Source organism: Falco peregrinus, chromosome 5, assembly GCF_023634155.1.
Source record: "Falco peregrinus isolate bFalPer1 chromosome 5, bFalPer1.pri, whole genome shotgun sequence".
Lineage (NCBI taxonomy): Eukaryota > Metazoa > Chordata > Aves > Falconiformes > Falconidae > Falco > Falco peregrinus.
In genome coordinates this window covers 53,593,740-53,614,103 of record NC_073725.1, presented here as the reverse complement: position 1 = coordinate 53,614,103, position 20,364 = coordinate 53,593,740, and the positions used below count along the sequence as shown (strand labels likewise).

The window sequence follows — 20,364 nt, the reverse complement described above, 5'->3', positions numbered from 1 at the left end:
ACAATGGATTATCTCTGAAAGAGAGAATCTGTCTCAGTTCCTTCTGCTCTACTGTACTTTATAATGCATTTGTATATGAGTTTAATTTTAAAGACCTGTTTACATCTCATTAGTTTCCTAATATAAATGTTCAAATACTTTACTAAATTGTGACCCAAACAACCCTTTTTTTTTCCTTTAGTAAAGTTATTTGCTAAAACTTGGAAAGGAAATTCTTCAACAGAAGAAAAGCAGACTGAAGTGCACAGGCCACTGATTCACTGCAGCTATCTGTAAATCTACTCCTATTCTGAATGACAACATCAAGAAAACTAATGCTAAATATTCTCAAAATTAAGCTGCTTCTTTTATGCCTACAACAAAGTCATTAGACTGACATTATTTTCCACTCAAGCTAGATAAAATATTAAAACTAAAGTTTTGTACTATGGTATGAAATTAAAGTTTTGTACTATGGTATGAAATTAAAGTTTTTAATAGCAGTGTAGAATATGCTATGCATAATGGACAATTTCAATATTCAGTGCATATGGTTATATCACTCTTTAAATAAACTAAGATAGCAAAAGGAAAAGCAAATTATATTTATTTTATAACATGTAAAAGGACAAGTAAAGAGGTAACTTTAGCAATCCCAATTCACGATGAAATCAGCTGAACATCCACTTAGCAAATATTACACAGATACGGAAAAAACTAAATGAAATGTGAAATGAAATTAAGAATCTTGCAACTGCACTATCATAGATATGGTTAAAGGACAAGAATAAGGGAAACATAATTGCAATAGATCTCAAATTTATTCATAGCAACAGTCATGCTTGTTAGGAGCTACAAGTGGTACATGAGGTGCCACAGGAAACAAATCTCTTTTTTTAATTACGGAAGTAAGCTGAGATTTTTTTTTCACAACAGTCCTGACATTTTAATGTTTTGTTTGTTTTATATAATATTCACTGACTGTAGAGATAAAGAAAGAAAATAAGGACTCAATGAAGTTTCCAGTGCCATTAGAATGACCATAATAAAGTTCCTTAGTTAAAATCCTGAATAAATATTGCCTTTGTTTCTTTTGGTTGTTTTGTTTTGGCTTTTTTTTTTTTTTTGGGGGGGGGGGGGGGGGGAATTGTTTGTGGGTTTGTTTGTTGTTTTTTTAATTGGTGTCCCTGGCTGGTTAAAATGGTAAAACCTAAAGTATTACTTTATTGTTCTCTATAAAGAGTCTGCTGTATATTTGCAGAGCTCCACTGCAGTCTTAAGGACTCTGTGAGCATCTATTGTAGGCTCTGTTTCACCTACCATGAGGTGTCTACACTGCAAATATAAATATCTAAGGCAATGTAGGGTGTCTTCACAGGGCCTTCGAGAAAGTACTTCTTGTACCTATGTAAGCACTGAACATGGACTTCACTGAATTTATTTCTACAGGCAATGAAGAGGCCCCCCAGTGACTAATTGAAGTGTAGCTACCTAGAGCATACAAATGCCTGCACTTAGATGGATGCCCCCAAAACATCCTAGTTTTCCACATGAATCCTGTGTTTGCCAAATAGGACTCTAAACTAGCGCAATGTTTCTTGAACAATGTTTCTAAAATGGTTTTCAAATACAATGTGAAAAATATTTTTTCTAAATTAACATAATTTCACACAAAATCAGTTCTGAAGAACTGCCCTTCAATTCCCTGCTAGAATGGCAGAATTATACTGCAGTTCAGCTCATTTTTGGACAGCTCTGAAAACTATGCCTACAGATAAACACCACAGACCACCCCTACGCTTCTTTAATTTGGCTTCTGTCACAGCAAAAGGAACATCAGCCAGTCTCCAGGCGATTTTCTGGGAACAGAGCGGTAAACAGTTTCTCAGCAGCAATTACAACAGCCCATGGCACCAACACTGTAAATACTTCAGGTGTCCCCCTTCATTTATTCAACCTGATCTGCTCTGCAAAATAATGGAAAAAAGGATACTCCGATAAATGAGTTAACAATTTGGCAGCCTCATGTCCCCATCAACAGTATTCTGGAAGAAAGGGAATTTTATTTCCCGACTTTGTGCCCATCGGGAGTTGCAAATATAGTGTAAAGCTGAGAAATGACTGACCTGTTTTCAGCTGGGATAGAGTTAATTTTCTTCCTAGTAGCTGGTGCAGTGCCGTGTTTTGGATTTGGTGTGAAAATAATGTTGATAACACACAGATGTTTTAGTTGTCACCAAGTAGTGCTTACTCTGAATCAAGGACTTCTCAGTTTCCCGTGCTCTACTGGTTCTATGTTACGGAACATCCCTTTGGCTAGTTCAGGTCAGCTAGCCAAAGGGATGTTCCATACCATAGAATGTCATGCTCGGTATATAAACTGGGGGGGAATTGACTGGGAACCTCTGATCACTGCTGGGGGACTGGCTGGGCATTGGTCAGTGGGTGGTGAGCAACTGTATTGTGCATCACTTGTTTTTTTCCTTGGGTTTTATTTCTCTGTCCCTCTCTCTCTTTTTCATTAAAATTGTTGTTGTTAAAATTGTTGTTGCTATTATTATTATAATATTTTATTTCAATTATTAATTTGTTCCTAAGTGAACCCACAAGTTTTACCTTTTTCCTAATTCTCCTCCACATCCCACTGGGGGTGGGGGCAGTGAGCGAGCGCTACGTGGTACTTAGTTGCCAGCTGGGGTTAAACCATGACGGCGATGCACAGCAATTCCACAATATGTTTTATTTGTTATCTTCTTGTTGGCATTAGCAGAGCCCATTTCTGCTAAGTACGTTTACACTGAGTGTACAAATAGAAGCCTGAATGGTCTCTAAATCAAAATTTCTTAACACCCACCACATAAATATTACAAATTTCAGGGAGGTAAATGTCATTTGCAAAAGAAGTTGCAATGGCAATAAATCTGTGCCATTTAAATACAGAGTGGAAGATTTCTTGTTCACTTTCATGGAAAAAATTGATTTAATAGTAACAGTGATGTTCAACATCACATTACTGCAGAGCAGAGACAGGGGTCTCCCCAGGTATCCTAAAGCCATGCACACAACACCTGGAAAGAATGCACTCAGGGACAACTTTGCACCATTCTCATCTTCTTATCCTGGGAACTACCAAGTAGCTCAACAAATCTTGATATGTTAAAGTAACCACTGGCCTCCTGTAATTTATTTTTTAATAGCCTTCAAAAGGAAAACAAAGCAGAACTTCTAATGTAAATTGTGTCCTGGACTTTCCCAGTGCCCAGCAGAAATTACTTCTTCCCTTCTATTGAAGTTTCTCATTGTGCTAGAAAATCTTACAGCAGTTGTAAGGTTCCTTTCTGCTCCTGAGCAGCTGGCGTGTGCTATGAGTTGACTATAAAACCTGCTCCAAAGAGAGTCTTGGGTTTGCCTAAGGAGCAGAAGTAACTCTGAGGCAAGAAGTGTGTGAGACTGACACACACCAACTCACGCATTTGCTGTTACATTGATGGCTAAACTGACCCAGCTGTATATTCTTCTCTAAGTACCATGGTCTCTATACTCCAGACTTAAAATTAGTTCCCTCTGGCTAGACTTTAAACTTCCCCCCATCACCTCCTCGCTTCATTAAAAAATGCCCTTGTTCTGACTCTCTCACTGCTGACATTTGTCCTCATTTTGGCTGGGTTAGAGTCCATTTCCTTCATAGCAGCTCATAGGGTGCTGTTTTGGATTTGTCACCAAAAGTGTTGGTAACACACTGATGTTTTAGCAATTGCTGAACAGTGCTGTCTTGTCTGCTTCTCCTGCTGCCCCACCAGTGAGGAGGCTGGGGGTGCAAAAGAGGCTGGAAGGGGACACAGCCAGGACAGCTGAACCCACACCATATGACACGTGCTCAGCAATAAAAGCTGGAGAATGGAGAAGGAAAGGGATGTTGGGAGTTACAGCATTTGTCTTGCCCAGTCACCATTATGTGTGATGAAGTCCTGCTTTCCTGAAAATAGCTAAAACACCTGCCTGCCGAAGGGAAGCAGTGAATGAATTCCTGATTTTCTTTTGCATGCACACACAGTTTTGGCTTTACCTATTCAACTGTCTTTATCTGAACCCGGGAGTTTTTTCACTTTTGCCCTTCCATTTCTCTCACCCATCCCACTGTGAGGGAGCGAGTGAAGGGCTGTGTGAGGCTGAGCTGCTGGCCAGCGTCAGCCCACGACAGCCTTGAAACCATTTTCCTGCAGATCTCATAGATAACTATGCACACAAGATACACAGGAATTATTAGGAAGCTGACAGTACTAGAAACACTGTAATTTTAATGCACAGATCTTTAAAAATATTTGAATTAATAAAATACATTTAGGTTGCAATAAAGTTGTTAGCAATTCTGATTATATAATTCTGTTGCTAGTAGCTACTTAGCCCATATTTACATGAGAGATCAGTCGAGCAGCTATGAGAAATAACTTCAACTTGCAAGTTTCCTTTCAACAATAGAAAGTAGTTGCTCCTGAACACATTTGACATTTTTGAGAACTCATTACTCAAGGCCTTGGCTTCTATCTGACACTGAATATAACCTTAGTTTCTCAAAAATTAGTCATAACATTCTTTATTACTGATTCACCCAAAGGCTTTCTGTATCTACTACAGGGAGTGGATTTTAAAGACTATAGTAGGGTCTCATATATAAAGGGTATATGTCCTTACCATTCTAAGTGACTAATCCAGGCTGTACAACATCCACAGACACAAACATACTACACATCTTACTCTCATATATCGTGATTCAGTTAAGCTGCATTAGCACCTTTACATTTAATGTCTTAAATCACAGTCAAAAGTGTGCATTCTGCTTGTCAGCATAGGAATACCTCAACTCATTGTCATTCATTCTCTTCTTTCAAATACGTAAAGGAAAACCAAACAGAGAATCATACATCACCTTTTGGTCAATGGAAGTTCCACCAACATAATAAACTACCTACTTGCCTAAATGTAGTCATCTACTATTACGTGAGATGCTCTGGGGGATCTGAGACATCTGCATGGCAGATGTGTCAGAAGACCTCTTTGCCAGAATGGCAGTGGCGAGTCCAATGGCACTAGATACCTATGTTTAGACATTCACATCAAACCCTGTTTCCACACACTCGTGATTAGACACCTACATAAATATCTACCTTTAGGAATTTTGATTTGCAAGTTGAATTTCAGCCTTCCAGGTTTTAAAATACATGGTAAGTATGTAAATGCAAACGACTGGAGAGAATTTGATGTGGCTGTGTTGGCACAGACATGACTGAAAGACCCAAGAAATTTTTTCCAGCACCTGCTCTGATGTTCTGCGCACAGCCAAGTCAGTGCCCACCAGATAAGAAACCCTGATGCATAATGTGAAAGGTTTCACATTCGGCTTCTACTCTGAATGGGTAAGAACAAATTTTTTGTTTTCTGATCACTTCTTCTGATGCAATTATTTGCAGTTGAACAAGTTTGCTGCTTATAAAACAGTCATCACTTAAGTTATCACATAATTCTCTTATATATGCATTGCATTTTTATGTTAATGCTACTTTAAAAGGCCCAAGCATACCAGATCTAGAGAGAGACTGTATATTCTCCTTAATTTTTGTTTCGTCTTGGAAGTTTTTTAGGAAATTGTAAATTGTTTGGTGCCAAGTATATAAAATTTATATCTATGTTTAGTCTGCATTGCCTTTGTCTGCTTTTTCCATATTTTTGCCCATCTTCATTTCAGAATGAATTATACTGCTCCTACTTTCTTCTCCTCCTCCCATTCCTATCCTAGACAGCACCTGTTATACTTTCATAAATTAAGAACACAGAATCAACTGATTTACAGATTCTAACAACCCACAGTCACTATAGTCTTTAGATGGCATGCACTAAAATGTTTATAAGAATGATTCTGGACCAGCAGTCATTATTGGGAAATTGCAGTCAGACCAATGTTTCCATGGGAAAGCCTTGATTCTGCTTATATGTTCTGCATTGCTTCACGGCAAGAACAATTTGAACTCAATATATCTTTTCCTTCTCCTTTTCTTGGAATCCATTACACTGAGAACAACACTGAAATTTATCTAGTTTATGTAATTCAATTAAGTATTTTTCCATTTTTTGTGGAATAATTTTTTTTGAGATCTCTATAAAGTTGATTTTAGGATAAGCAGTTTTGTCTTCCTTTAAATGTTTTCCATGCCCAGGAATGCGGAGTTCCTGTTTACTTCCTCAAAGCAAGTTAGAATAAAGTGCAGGACAGTACAGTAAATAAGCAGATGCACTAATAGCCACTGGATTTTGCAGGGATGACTCCATCTGAGGTAGGTATCAAGAATCTCCTTACAACCAGTGAAGCAGCAGAGTGCTATTCATGTCATCCCAAGACAGGCATCTAAAATAATTTAGAAGGATAGTGAAGTAAAACCACCTACTTTTTCTTCATTAAATACAAACAGAACCTAGAGAAACTAGTGTAGATGCAGATGCCAGACGTCTAAAGTTAGACAACATGACTCTGTCCCAGGAGTTTCTCCACTGATTTGGTCAGCTTTCCATCAGGCAGTAAAAGCATTACAAAGCTTTGGTTTTACGTCCATTAAGATTTTCGTCTTTATTCTTTTTTCCATCTTGTTTCGAAGGCCAACATTTGGAGTCTGGCATTTGGTTTTGCTTTTATTTGTCATTTTTCCATCTGAGGTCTAACTCTCAAGGGATTTCTGAAACCACAAATCTGTTTTCTCAGTAATAATATCATGAATAAAAATGTAACATTATTTTAAACTCTTTCAAACAACTACTGATGACTAGGTTAAATTAATAAAGTAAAACTCATTTAGCTTAATACATCTAACAGTGGGCTGTAATCTTTCTGAAAGGTAGGCAACTCAACAGAATTAGTCATTGCAGAGAAGGCATAGGCTGTCTGGATTCAATGCTGTTGAGTACACTACAATCTAGTCAGATGAAGTTCATTGGAATTGTAATTCTAGTCACACAAGAGTATGTATTTTTTGCATACTGTTAAAAAATCTCGTCTTTGTAATGTCTCCATACCTTAGCAGCCATCATGCTTTTACTGGTAACTGCACACAGTCCTAGTGATGCCAGTGTGTAACACAATGAACACATAACCCCATGTTGCTAAACACTCATGAGGAAGAACCCAGCAGTGCTTGGTACGGAGAAATTACAGGGAAGTGAGGGAGGAGGCATTTTTAAAAGGATATTTACTAAAAGATCAGCTGTCAGAAGTCCCTGATTAAGCTCTGCTTCAAGTACTGTTTTCCACAGAAATATATAAAATTGTGGATTTTAATCTTGCATTGCATCATTCTCACAATAGACAGGGGCTTTAATATATACATGTACACAGATGTATGTATATTTTATACATCAGTTAGAAATTAATGTAATTCAAGTAAACTAACTTAACAAGAATTAAAGACTATGCTCATCAATTCAGCTTACTTCAAAACTACATAGTTAAATTGATTAACCTTTTTGGGTAACCAGAGTTTGAGCTTTAGTCTTTTTAATTCATTGCTTCTGATGCAATATACATTCATTCTAAGTGAGACAGTGGTTAAAAGCAGTTATCATTCTCAACAGATCCAAAATAAGCACAGAGCACATCGTGACTGCAGTTCCAAATCTAGCTGCTGTAAACTGCAGATGTTATTTTTGTTCAAAATATCCTTTGCTTTTCTCTTAAAAGGTATCTTGCAAAGACAGTACTGCAGAATGATTTTATAGCATGTTAAAGAAAACCAAGATGTCTATTTAAAATTTCTTGCTTCTTAATAGCACCTTTACGTTGCATTTGCTTGAGGAAAAGCTTGATAAAAAAATTATGAGTTAAAAGCCCTTCTCTAACACATTTTTTATCTTACAATCAATGTCTTAGAGCTATGTCTGCTCTTAATACCTCACTGTATAACTTGTCTTTTTGACTTGTACCATCTCTTTCCTGAGATGCGAATCTAAACTCAAATAGGAAGAGGGAGAGAGAATGGTATCATTGAAAGTTTTTTTTGGCCTAATGGCCTCCTTCCTTTAGGAATAAAATACTCTCTGCTGGTTTTACCAATAAGGTATACTGCACAAAGTTCTTGACTGACCTGTCTGTAATAATGACTCCACAATTTACTGGAGAGTTTATATCTCATTCCATAATCCCTTGGTGCTCACAGTTAAGTGGACAAATTGTTCCTTTCAATTCCTGCTCTTGGACTGGCCTGGCTAGACTGTATCTGCCATCATGCTGCCAAGTTAACCAACTTTGGAGGCTGTCAGTTTGCAAAGGCATCAAATAGACAAAAGGAACAACATATGGAGAAAAAAAAGTGATGTACTTTTAAAAAAATATTTCTAAATATTCAAAAAGAAGGGAAGCGGATTAACTGGATTTGCAGGCAGTCACAAAAGTCAACACAAATCTATCTAACAGCATTTCTGAGATTATTTTTATGTGTAAGGAGTGAATTTCCAAAGTCAGTAGTAAAAGCATCTGCTAAAGGAAATAGTGAATGGTGCAGAAATCCCCTGAAAGCAATAAAGGATTCCCACTAGAGATATCCTTTACTCAAGTTCTCTTGTGCTTCAGATATTAACAACTTGCAACTCAGATAATCTCAGTGCTTAGAAAGCATCTAATGGCCAATTCTATAGCACTGGCAAGAAATACAGGAGCCATCCTATTTACATTCTCCCAAGAGTCATGCCCTCTATATATAAGCCATGTGTCACCTTTTGAAGCATACGGAACTATACCAGTTATGTTAACTATGTTCATAGCATTGGAAGTTGAAAGGTCCTTCACCTTGCCAATTTTGAAGGCATCATAAACCCCATTATTCAAGTTGGGAGCTAGACTATTGTCTAATAACTCCAACTGTGGATGTAGATACATAAATTGCATTAAACTGCATAAACTTACCAAAACTGTTGCCATCTATAAACAAACTAGCATGGCAGGTGTTGATATTACAGAATTGAAAATCTTACTTTGAATATTTTTCAGCCATTAGACTATATAATAAGACAGCGTTTTGTACTTTGGCATACAGAAAGTAGCTGTGGTTCAGTGTTGGGCTGACTGAAACACACCCAACAAAAAAGCTGGACTTGTTCCATTTTTTATCATTCTGTGCCATCTTGAAAAATCTGTCCAGATTTGATTTGAGAAAAACTCCATTGACTGACTCTTTTGAAACTGGAGCCTGTCTTACTTGTATCTGATTTCAGAATTCTTAAACGATGGAAAAAAAGGTGAAATCCCACATGAACTTCCAAACAAAGCATCAGTTGTCCAGCCAGACTGGATGTAACTGCACCTCTAATTTAGCCTCTAGCTATGTACTCTGAGCTTGACAGTAGCTGTCAGGCAGGCTGCATGTGTAATGACTCCCGTCACTTCTACCCACTGGGGAGAACAGAAGATGTTGTCTTCCTCCAGAAAAAAACACATTATTTAAAATAATGTTTCTGGCATTCCATACACACACATGACCCCTACAACAAATAGTCAGAGTAAAATCAAAACAATAATCCTGTGTACTTCTAGTCCACCACAATAGCTGTCAGTGTCAGCAGGACTGAGACTATCTGTCAGTCATTCGTTTGCCAAATGGATGAACACAAAACAGCTACATGGAGGTATAAGTCACGACTGAAGCTAATCAGCCAAGAGTATTTTGACATTCCCTTAATACTGACCATGGTCATTTTGTTCAAACTGAGTACAAGCAAATAAGAAATAAATACACAATTACAATAGCTTTGTCATACGACAGAGATTTTTAATTATTCTCTATTCTACACTTGAAAGTGTAGCTAATAAACACATTTCCTTCTTTCAGACCATCGTACTCGTCTAGTATTAGTCAGAAATCTGAAATGTTTTACTATTTTTGACTGATCAAAAATTTACCCTGCTTTTCAAACTGTTGCAAAGCTAAGTAAATGCTACTACATTTTGATCCATTACATTGAAAATTACAACTATTTAAGTTTAGGAGTTACGATATTCAAAAACAAGCAAAAATGGTTAGTATGAGGCACTTTATCAGTCTCAGCATCAAAGAGGATGCAATCATACTGCTACTTAAATTTCCTGTATGAGTGTAAATAGAAGTGTCTTAATTTGCCTGTAAGAACTCTATAAATACTACTCACTCAGCAAAACAATTGGCAAATTGTGTTCTGAAATTATGTGTTTATTAAATATACATGACCCTCGTAAAGACAAAGAATTAAACTCTGCATTGTGTTGTGGCAGTTACACCTAATAAATATTTGTCACTACTCTGTATTTTACATAATACCATTTAGAAACAAGTTCTTTATATTGTATTGCTGCAAAATAAGCAGACAAAGCAATATCAAATCTGATAGCACATAAAAATCAATATCTTTTATGTAAGATTGGCATATTTTTTTCTTATTTACTATTCTGTGTAAACCACAATTAGTCAGATCTCAATTAAATTTTAGCTTTAACCTCTGAACTTAATATAAAATGTGCAAGATCGGCAAGAATGAGTGCAAAGAAGGTAGAGATTGACCAAAACAGAAATTAAAACGAAATTATACTTGTATTTTTAAAAGATTTTAGCACAGAATAAATACAGCCATGCATATGAAATTGAAATGACATGAAATTTTCTGCAAGTCTAACAAAAATAGTACATTTGCAACAGTAGTAAGAACAGCTGGCCTCTGCGAAATATTCACATGATTATTTGAGCATTACTGATTCCAAAACTGAAATCCAACAATTTACTTTTAAAGTTTTGAGGACAATATGCTAATTAAAACCACTAAACTGAACTCAATAGGTGGTTAGGCACAGCAAAAATCAGTGGCTTATGGTTTTCAGAACAATTTTATGGAAATGTTTACAGAATCTGTAACTGCTTTCTAGACTAAAAGATCTAATCCTAAAATGTTTCCTCCTTTTTTGTGGCTACTTAACAGCTTTTAAAAGGGTACAAAACCCCACAGATATAACAATAAATTTGATTAGTACAAGTTCATGTAACTAGTGTTATCTTCAATACACTTTTTTGAAACATCTATTCTTACATTTTCTTAGAACAGACACCTTTTTCTGCTAATGTTTCCTTTAAAGTTAGTGTCATGTTATTTTTACTAAGTTCAGGAGACAAAATTCTTCTGCTTAGAGAATAGATGTAGCACTGAAGCTTCCTAGGCAAAGTTGACAGTTACTCAGTGGATCTTTTAACCTTGGTTTGGAAGGACCTCTAGGGGTGAGAGGGTAATTTAATCCTGAAGGTCAAAACGCTCTAACATTTAAGCCTTGATTCTTTGTCCAAAGGAGTTTTGCTATTGGCCAGAAGCCACCCTTAATATAAAAGAACACCCCACACCTCTTTATTCATTTAACCAGAAATATAACTGATCATTAGTAAAGTACTGGCGATCATTTTCATCCCAAGGGACTTACCATTTTGTTTATTCTGTGGGCTAGTACATTCCCGTAAGAGAGTATAGTATTCGCAGATACGATTGCTTAAAGTTTGTGGTCTTACATTCTCATGATACATGTGTCAGAGTACATTCCATAATATCCAAATATTCATACTAGAAGAATATATCAGAAAACCTTAACCTGCACAAACAATGTAAATCAGAACTGGGCCTAGCAAATGAGTTCAGCGCTTTACAAGCACCGAAATGAGCAAATGCGAATAAAAGTGGAATAAAGAACCCCAGTTCTTTCCCTTTGCAAAATTAACTTCAACAACAGAGTAGCCGTTTCTAAAACCTTGTAGTACTTACTTAGAAGAGAATAAAGGCAAACTGAGATAAAGAGATGGATTCACTTTTTTCTTATCAGGCACTTCTACACATTTTTTAAGGGTGCAGAGAAAACCAAAATTTAATAAAAATGCAATATTAAAATAAAAATATAATAAAAATTGGTATTCCTCATACTATTTAATAACCTCTATACAAGTAATTAATGATAACCTTTTCTGACACATTTCTCTTTCAATTCACTCTAAGCCTAAACAACACCTTAAAAAGATGAGACCAGCAGTGCCTTAAGTATCTCTTAATAATAGTAGTATCATTAATTCTAAGTATGACAGTAAGAATATCTTCTTACTCAAAGTTCCCTAACCATAGTGAGAGTGACGACAATTTTACAGATGTACAGACCTCCATATTTTCATGTGTAAACATGCACCAGCATATATGTGTCCATGAGTGTGAACATTCTCACTGCATACTGATATTCCGCAGTGTCTTTGGACAGTCTGCAATTAATAAATTCAATTCCCACTGTGCTCTAGAAGAGAGAATACCAGTTTATATTCGGAGCTAGTACTTCTCACTTGAAGTCAATGGAAGTGTTGTGGTTTAACCCCAATCAGCAACTAAGTACCAGGCAGCTGCTTGCTCACATCCCCTGTCCCTGGTGGGATGGGGAGGAGAATCAGAAAAAGGTAAAACCCGTGGGTTGAGGTAAGAACAGTTTAATAATAGAAATAAAGTAAAATATTACAGCAATACTACTACTACTAATAATTGTAATGAAAAGGGAGATAACAAAAAGAGAAAGAGAAATAAAACTCAAGAAAAGAACACCAAGTGATGCACAATACAACTGCTCATCACCCCCTGACTGATGTCCAGCCAGTCCCCAAGCAGCAATCCCCCCTACTCCCAGCCAACTCCCCATGCTTTATGTACTGAGCATGATGTCATATGGTATGGAATATCCCTTTGGCCACTTTGGGTGAGCTGTCTTGGCTGTGTCCCCTCCCAACTTCCTATGCCCCCCAGAGTACTTGCTGGCAGGCCCTGAGAAGCTGAAAAGTCCTTGACTTAGTATAAACACCACTTAGCAAGAACTAAAAGCATCAGTGTGTTATCAACATTATTCTCATACTAAACCCAAAACACAGCACTCTACCAGCTATAGGAAGAAAATTAACTCTATCCCTGCTGAAACCAGAACAGGAAGAAGATTTTGTATTTATTTTAAGGAATACTGCTCTCTTAATCACATCTCATGGAAAAAGTAATGAAAAATGCAGAATGTAATGTAAATAAAAGTAGTATGAGTTATAGGCACAAAGAAAAAGCGCTGGTAGATGGCTGCCTTGCATTACATTTTGTTGAGAGGGAAGGATTCAATTTAAACTCAGTACAAACAATCCATTAGTCCAATTAGTGCAATGATCCACTTCACAGGCAGTAGTAATGCATCTGTTCTGTAAAGGTGGCTACAGACATTCAAGACAGGGCTTGTGTCAGTCCTGACCTCACTGCCTTGACTACCCTTGCCTTGCGTAACACACCTGCATTGGGTACTAGGTAGCACATCCAGGAGGTTATCTCTGAGAGCAGCCTAAGAGTGAATGCTTTGGGAATCTGGCCAGAATATGGGAACACCTCTTCCATAAAAGATGCTTCTACTTAATCACAAGTTGCAACAGTATCACCATGCTTAACAGCCCTGAGGATCTCTTTCCATGAATTTGTCTTTGTATGACCCTAGGTGTTCAAATCTCATAGCCTGTAACTTGGATGTATTGGGGTTTTTGTGTGGTCTAATAAATCTTAGGCCAATTCATCGTAAGATCAAACAAAGCTCTATTAACTGACCCAGTCATTATTTTAAACAAAGTGGACACATTTCAGTCCTCTACATTCACCAGGCATCTTGCCGTTTTGTTAATAAAGTTGACAGCGAGTTTAATACTCTGTATGAAGACACCTAGGACACTTCTCTAGCTTGTTCAGTCTAGGCAGAAGATGTCAAAATATGTCAAGGAAAGGCTGCAGTTAGGCTCGGGTCGTGTTAACATACCTTGATGTGTGTTTCTAGCATGGTCAAATCAAGCTATTAATTTTGCCATTGTGCTGCCATGAGCTCAACAGAAGTATAAAAGGAAAAAAACCCACACTTATTTAGATAACTGAGATGAACCTAAATCTTCAAGGTTAGCAGTTTACTTATAGAAAGTTTACTTATTTCCTATAAGTAGGTTTACTTATAGGAAAGAGAGTGGAAGTATATAATAAAGGTTTAGATATACAGTCTGATGTAATAACAACATGCAGATAGTTTGTTCAGACACTGTCCTACCTGACATATTGGTCCCCTATTAATACAGACAGGAGTACTAAAGAATACTAGCAGAAGACCTAATATAAGATAAAATACTCAATTTAATGGTGCTGTATCAGAAACTTACGGTTAATTTAAAAATGTTAAGCAAATAATTCCTTTTTATAAAACCTGCTAATACACCATTTGACATGGAATAAAAATTGTACATTTTAACTGTAACTAAAATCAATGCAAACTGTTGAAGCAGACAAGTTCTTTCAGCAGAAAGAATTCTGTATTTGCTTAACAATCTCTATCATTTAAATCTTCTCTAGAATATTCAAAACTGCTCAAGCCAGCAGACACATATCTGGAGAGATATCTGTCTCTGTATATGCATATATACAAATAAATAAATAAATAAATACAAAATATGTATATACATTAGTCCCCTTTGAAGTAAAGACACAAGTCCATATCCTAAAAGACAGCAAAAAAAACCCCAGGAATAAATACTTTATTGGATCTGTAATGGAAACTCATTCAGCAGTGACGCAGGCACCAAACTGACGTCAGAGCTTCTACCTACTCCTTTAACATTGTCTTCAGAGAAAGCATAGAGAAGTAAACTTAAGACTCGGTACAAGAAAAGCATTTTGCCACCTTCCCTAAAGTGTTATCTCCTTAGCTACTGCAGTTTTGAGGGCAACGTCATATATCATCTGCAAAGCATACTGTTGCATGAAACTTTTGTGTCCAAAATATCTTGTATCCAAATACTTAGGATTTCCTTTTTAGCTCTTTTTTCTGAAACTCTAGGTCAAATAAAAATGAACTATACTGCTTTATGTTGAGTAAAGATACTTTGTTTTGAGGTGCTACCACTGAGCACTAAGATCCAAATTCAAGAAAGCTTTCTGTGCAGCAGTTGGCTGATGCAGAACCTTAAATAACTTCTGAAATCTCACAATTGCATGATACTTTCATTTTTTTATATTACCTCCCATGAAGAGATGGGTTTAAACATATGCTTTCCTGTTTCCCTTTTCAGATTTTATTCTCATAATTTTTGTCCTTTCTTTAACTAAAAAAAACCCCAAAAACATTTGCATAGGAACAGCTTAGCTTCTGACAAGCCAGCACTGCTGTATCCACTTTTCGACTTGTCACTGTTTAAGTCAGAAAAATTGTCTTGTCCCACTGAAACAACCAGTTTATGATCTTCAGGCAAAGAATATTCCCTAAGCAATGACACTGGTACTTGAGAAAAAGGACAGTGCCCTTGGGCCATGTTGCTTGAAGTGCAATCAGTTCTTGCATTTCTCCTTTCCCTCCCTGCCACATGCTGTGCATTTGCTCCATACCTGTATTAGGTAGCTATGATACTCTAGCTGTTGTATTTTTGTTAATAATTTTTTTTCAGTATCTGCTTTTCACATCTCTTTTCTGATTTTTAGCTTCACTGGTTTCTTATTTGCTCTTTTCCAGGCTTTTGTAAATGTTACAACTATTTCCTGTTTCCAGTTTTTCTAGGTTTACTACTGCAAGTATAGTCAACTTGAACTTCATTCTCCTTCTTCAAATTACTAATGAATATGTCAAACAAACTGCTCTTCTGTTATACTAGTTCATCTGCTAATTAAGTATTTCTCACTACTAGAAATGTTATCCTCTGTTAATTTGAATTTTTAAATCTTGACCCATTTTCACTCCACATGACAATTGTCTGGGTTGACTGATGGTGTCTTAAAACGGCTGTTTTAGCAGTAACGCATGTTTGCTCCCAAGCTGTCAGATGATACCAATGTTTTAGAATATGTCTTCAGAAAAGTTGGGAAAAAACATAATCTATACATTTTCTTTATTATCTATTTTCAGCTGCAGTAATGGTTAGGCTTTTGAGTAACGAAAGACATGGCATGAACTGCATGTCTTAGCTAGAATGCCAGTACATCTCTGCAAACCAGACGGAACAGATCTGCCAAAGCCACTCTACACATACTAAAATCCAGAAAAACCCAAGCAGCCAAATATCTTTATTCATAAGAGGACTCCATCTGTTCATGATAACAAGTTTTACTGATACTATGAGCTCATGCTTATAAACAAAATCTTGCTCTGTTAGCCTCAGCAGGAAAACAGATAGAAAATAGGTAAAATGTGATGGAAAAAGTACTTTCCTCAACAAAAAGAACAAGAAATAGTATCTGCAAAGTGATCAAATTAATTTTTCCATTTATAGTGTATTTAAGATATCTTGCTAGCTTCGTGAACCACTTCTAATTGCTAATTCAATTGAAAGTCCAATATAAATCTACAATAATTCCAATGACCTAAATTCATTCTATTTTACTTAAACCCATACCAGCAATCAAGTGATGCATGTATTATTAACAGATTATTACACTATTAGGATTTGTTATAACAGAAACATCTAGAAATAACACAATGTAAAACATACTGTGTGCAAGCCAAATAACACTGCAATATTAGAAATACAGATGCATTACTGCAATTACCAACTGCTTACAGCCTTGAGTTTCAGTTACTGAATTCTACATTTCTGATTTTATCTTATATGACATTTGCAATCCAAGCATATGGCAAGACTGCTACTAAAAATTACTACCGATTTTCATTAATTCTGATAGAGTAAACCAGTAATTATTTAGAAACAGAACATGTCTGATAGCTGTATTGAACATCAGCATCTAAATTCATAGAAAAAGTACTTTTCCTACCTTATAATCATCTTCATAGTCATTATATCCACAAGTACTTAAAATGTCAGGAAAAATATCTGACCATCCGTTAGTCGTACAATTTTTGCTAATATTTCCTGTAAAGCAACGATAGAGAGTTTAAATCAGAAAGATTTTAAATTCTCCTCATCGATGAATCTTTGGACAACTTTGTCATTCTCTGTTAACATCCTGTATTTCCTAGCACACCTGTTAAAGCAACGCAGCCATTTCTTTTCATGTGCTCTTCATTCATACTACTTTGGCTTTTAATTTTGCTCAGTTGCCTTTGCACTAGAGAAAAACAAAAGTAATTCCAAGCTATGATGGCAGGCTTCCACTTTGGTATAATAGCTATTTCTATTACACCTGCAAAAGCCTAAAATATTTTGATGTTTTATCTGAAGTATTCTAGAGGGACTCTTTCAGCTTACTCCATAAAGCGGATAATTCGGAGGTAAAGCAATTTGATAGAAAAGTAATTTAAGAGAGAGTTGTTCTAACCTCCTATTTCAGCTTTTCTGAGAAGGCAGTGCCAAATGATCTAGAGAGTTATAAAAGCTCTTAGATAATATGGCAATGATTTACTGCTACAGCAAATGTTTGTAGAGTTGGCAATGCACTTTAAAGGCCAAATTACGTGATAGGTTAAAGAACAAGGAAATAAATATGCATGCTGAATCTCACTCCTTGAGCCAATTCCTGAAACAATGTAGCCCAAGGAACATGCAGGAGATGTGCGAGTATGGCTGGAAAGCAATTTTGAGCATCTATTAATTTCAGAAAGGATTCTTCGGTTGGAACGGAGAGAAGTTGACTCTTTTCCCAGACAAAGTCATGCAGATGAGATGGGGGCAGCCCATGATTCTGCTCCTTAATCTAATTAATATGAACTAATGTTCATACAACATGGAACAGCTTCAATAGGAGAAAACTGAAGAGTCTGATGTCAGAATAAAGAATAGTCATTAAAATTATTATAACTTACTTTTACAATGTTAAATTGTAAGCAACTTGCCCTCACTTTTCATAGAGAATTTTTATATCCATCATACTTGAAATATATAATCACATATTGCTTTAGTTTTCAGTTTACCATTGTCTTAACTGACTTAAAGATGCGTGGTTTTCACCACACAAGAACAAATTTATGTGTCACAGATCAACTTTGGCAAAGAATAACCAAGCGTGTTTACATATACACTTCAAATTAAAGCTTTTGTGATTTTTATTTTGCTGATTGGTTACTGGAATTTCTTCTCCGTATAAAGTCTTCAGTGGAAAGTTGTAAATATCCTACAAATGGTTGAACAGCAAACAACCAAATCGTTCTGGCTTATAAGAAGGCCTTGACCTCAAACCACAGTGTCTCCTCAAACACCAGGACCACTTCTGCTATTTGGCATAGATATGGAATTTTTTAAAGAAAATGTAACGTTTTTACACACTTTGAAGAGTCTTCACTTCAAAAGTACATCATGATTCTCTGACTAGACAGAGAAGAGGAATGTGTTACCAGCATGACAAATTACGTCAAAGCCAGTTTTGCAAGAAAATGACTCTTAAGTACTCAAGATGCTGAAGTATTTTCTACTACATGTACTGTAAGGCCTTCTACCTTAGAGAGAATTAGGCAATGTTCTATGGAAGACACTGTTTATTTCTACACCATCATTCCACACAACTGTTAAAAAGGTTAAGGCTGCCTTAATAATGAACACAAATAGATCAAAAAGAGCAAGCAGTATCTTCAGCTTTGATGAGTAACACTATATCAGAATACATATTTAGTATCTGACTCAAAGAACACCATATGGACCACAAAGACCATTATTTGGTCTTTTCATGATCTATCATAAATAGCTCTGTTAAGAATCAATTATCATTAAAATGAAAACAAAAACCTTCAACTGCAAATAAACCATTTTTAGCACAGTATGTTATAAAATACCAAAGAGAAGTAAGCAAAAATACACCTTAAAATGAAATAATACCTGGTTTGCCAGAAAAAAGGCTAAATACTTTTGGACAAGGGACAGTGACAGTCTCTCCAATCTTTGCAGGACGCCAACAGGTGATGTTATCCCAAACTCCAACACATCCTGAAACAAAACCAGCAGTAACAGTCTTGAAAGCTCAGTATGGCCTGAATCACTGGACCGTTATCTACCTTCTCAAGAATTGGTGGAAGTTTTGGATGAATAGCTCAAGAAAGATTAGACTATTCCAAGAAAGATGCAAAGGTGGTATTTTCTATGAAAATGTTAGGAGAATCTTAAGAGTTTGCTGATTAACCAGCTTATTTTTAGGTCAGTTAATATATTGTTTGCAAAACGCCTCATTAAAACTATGTCATTTTGATGGGATGATGCTAAGAAAAGATAAGAAATGTTACAAAATAACTTCTGAGTATGAATATGGCTTATTAACAAGATTAACAAAGTTTTGAGAGTCTCTTAATCACAGAATGAACTTTTTTATCTGCAGTAATAGGCAGATTGAACATCACAAAGAAATATTTAAGTAGTTCATTGGACTCAGCTTCACAAGCACGATATGAGCACTTCATGAGTGAAAAATGAGGAACAATGGGTGTGGACTTACAAAATCATCTCTCCTAAACTAAATAACAGAGATTTGAACAAAGAATGGTTCTGTATATTGATTTCAGGATGGGGGGTGTGGTGTGTCATAAAATTTTATAGGCATATTTTTTAATAGTACTAGTAATAACTTGTAACTAGTAGATAGTCACAACTTGTTACAGCTTTGCCCATGCTGATATCTATATAAATGTGGCTCAAAAGCGGTATCTTCTGAATGAACATAAATCTTCCTCTAGCCCGCTACAGGCACTTGGATCAACCATGCTCTATTTGCTTACAGGTGTCTACTTATAATGCATGCCTTCTAACCTAAGTGAAGAGTGATGAAGGTTTCTGAATATAAGCCTTAGGAAGAATTACGAGAAAAAAGTAAGGAAATGTTACTCATATTGTCTTAGTTCAAGTTATCTCAAAAAAATAAATTGTGCAGAATTCTGGGCATTTATGTCTTCAAATAAGGCAACTGACAATTGACAAGTTATGTTTTTAATTAGCACTAAAGAGAGAAACGAAACTTTTATCCTACCAGTGTTATCTCCATAAGATTATTAGAAACTGTAACAGACAGTTTGTTCCTTTCAGTACAGATCATGAAACTTGGATTAGGAACTGCTCACATTCATGTATAATACTGTTCTTCACAATAATTATAGTAATAGAAATTCACTATTCATTTACTCTGTACTAGTGAGGTCATGCCCAAAATCAAGCCAACTGAGTTAAATGAAGCTGTAAAAGGAATATTTAAAAGTTCTAAACCACATTAGAGCAATTAAACTTGGACAGCTTGTGTTGACTTAAAGTGTCTAGTACCCTACTTTCAAAGTTTTAGTTACATTCAAAGTACATGTAAAGTAGAGAACCCAGGAATGTGTTACAGAACTGGCAGATGGATTTGCACCTGTGGGCATGTCCTGTATGCAGCATGAAGGAGTGCCAGTGGCAA

The 20,364-nt window shown here is 36.1% G+C and overlaps 1 protein-coding gene across 2 annotated transcripts in view; it reads right to left on the bottom strand.

The window, feature by feature from the left end:
• VIPR2 (vasoactive intestinal peptide receptor 2) overlaps positions 1-20,364 on the bottom strand; it is a 56,931-nt gene that overhangs the window by 20,801 nt on the left and 15,766 nt on the right. For both annotated transcript variants that reach the window (XM_055804932.1, XM_055804933.1), the window contains exons 3-4: positions 18,807-18,914; positions 16,813-16,910 (exon numbers count right to left, since the gene is read on the bottom strand). In XM_055804932.1, coding sequence (XP_055660907.1) covers positions 16,813-16,910; positions 18,807-18,914 — 206 coding nt within the window. The remainder of the gene's footprint in view (positions 1-16,812; positions 16,911-18,806; positions 18,915-20,364) is intronic.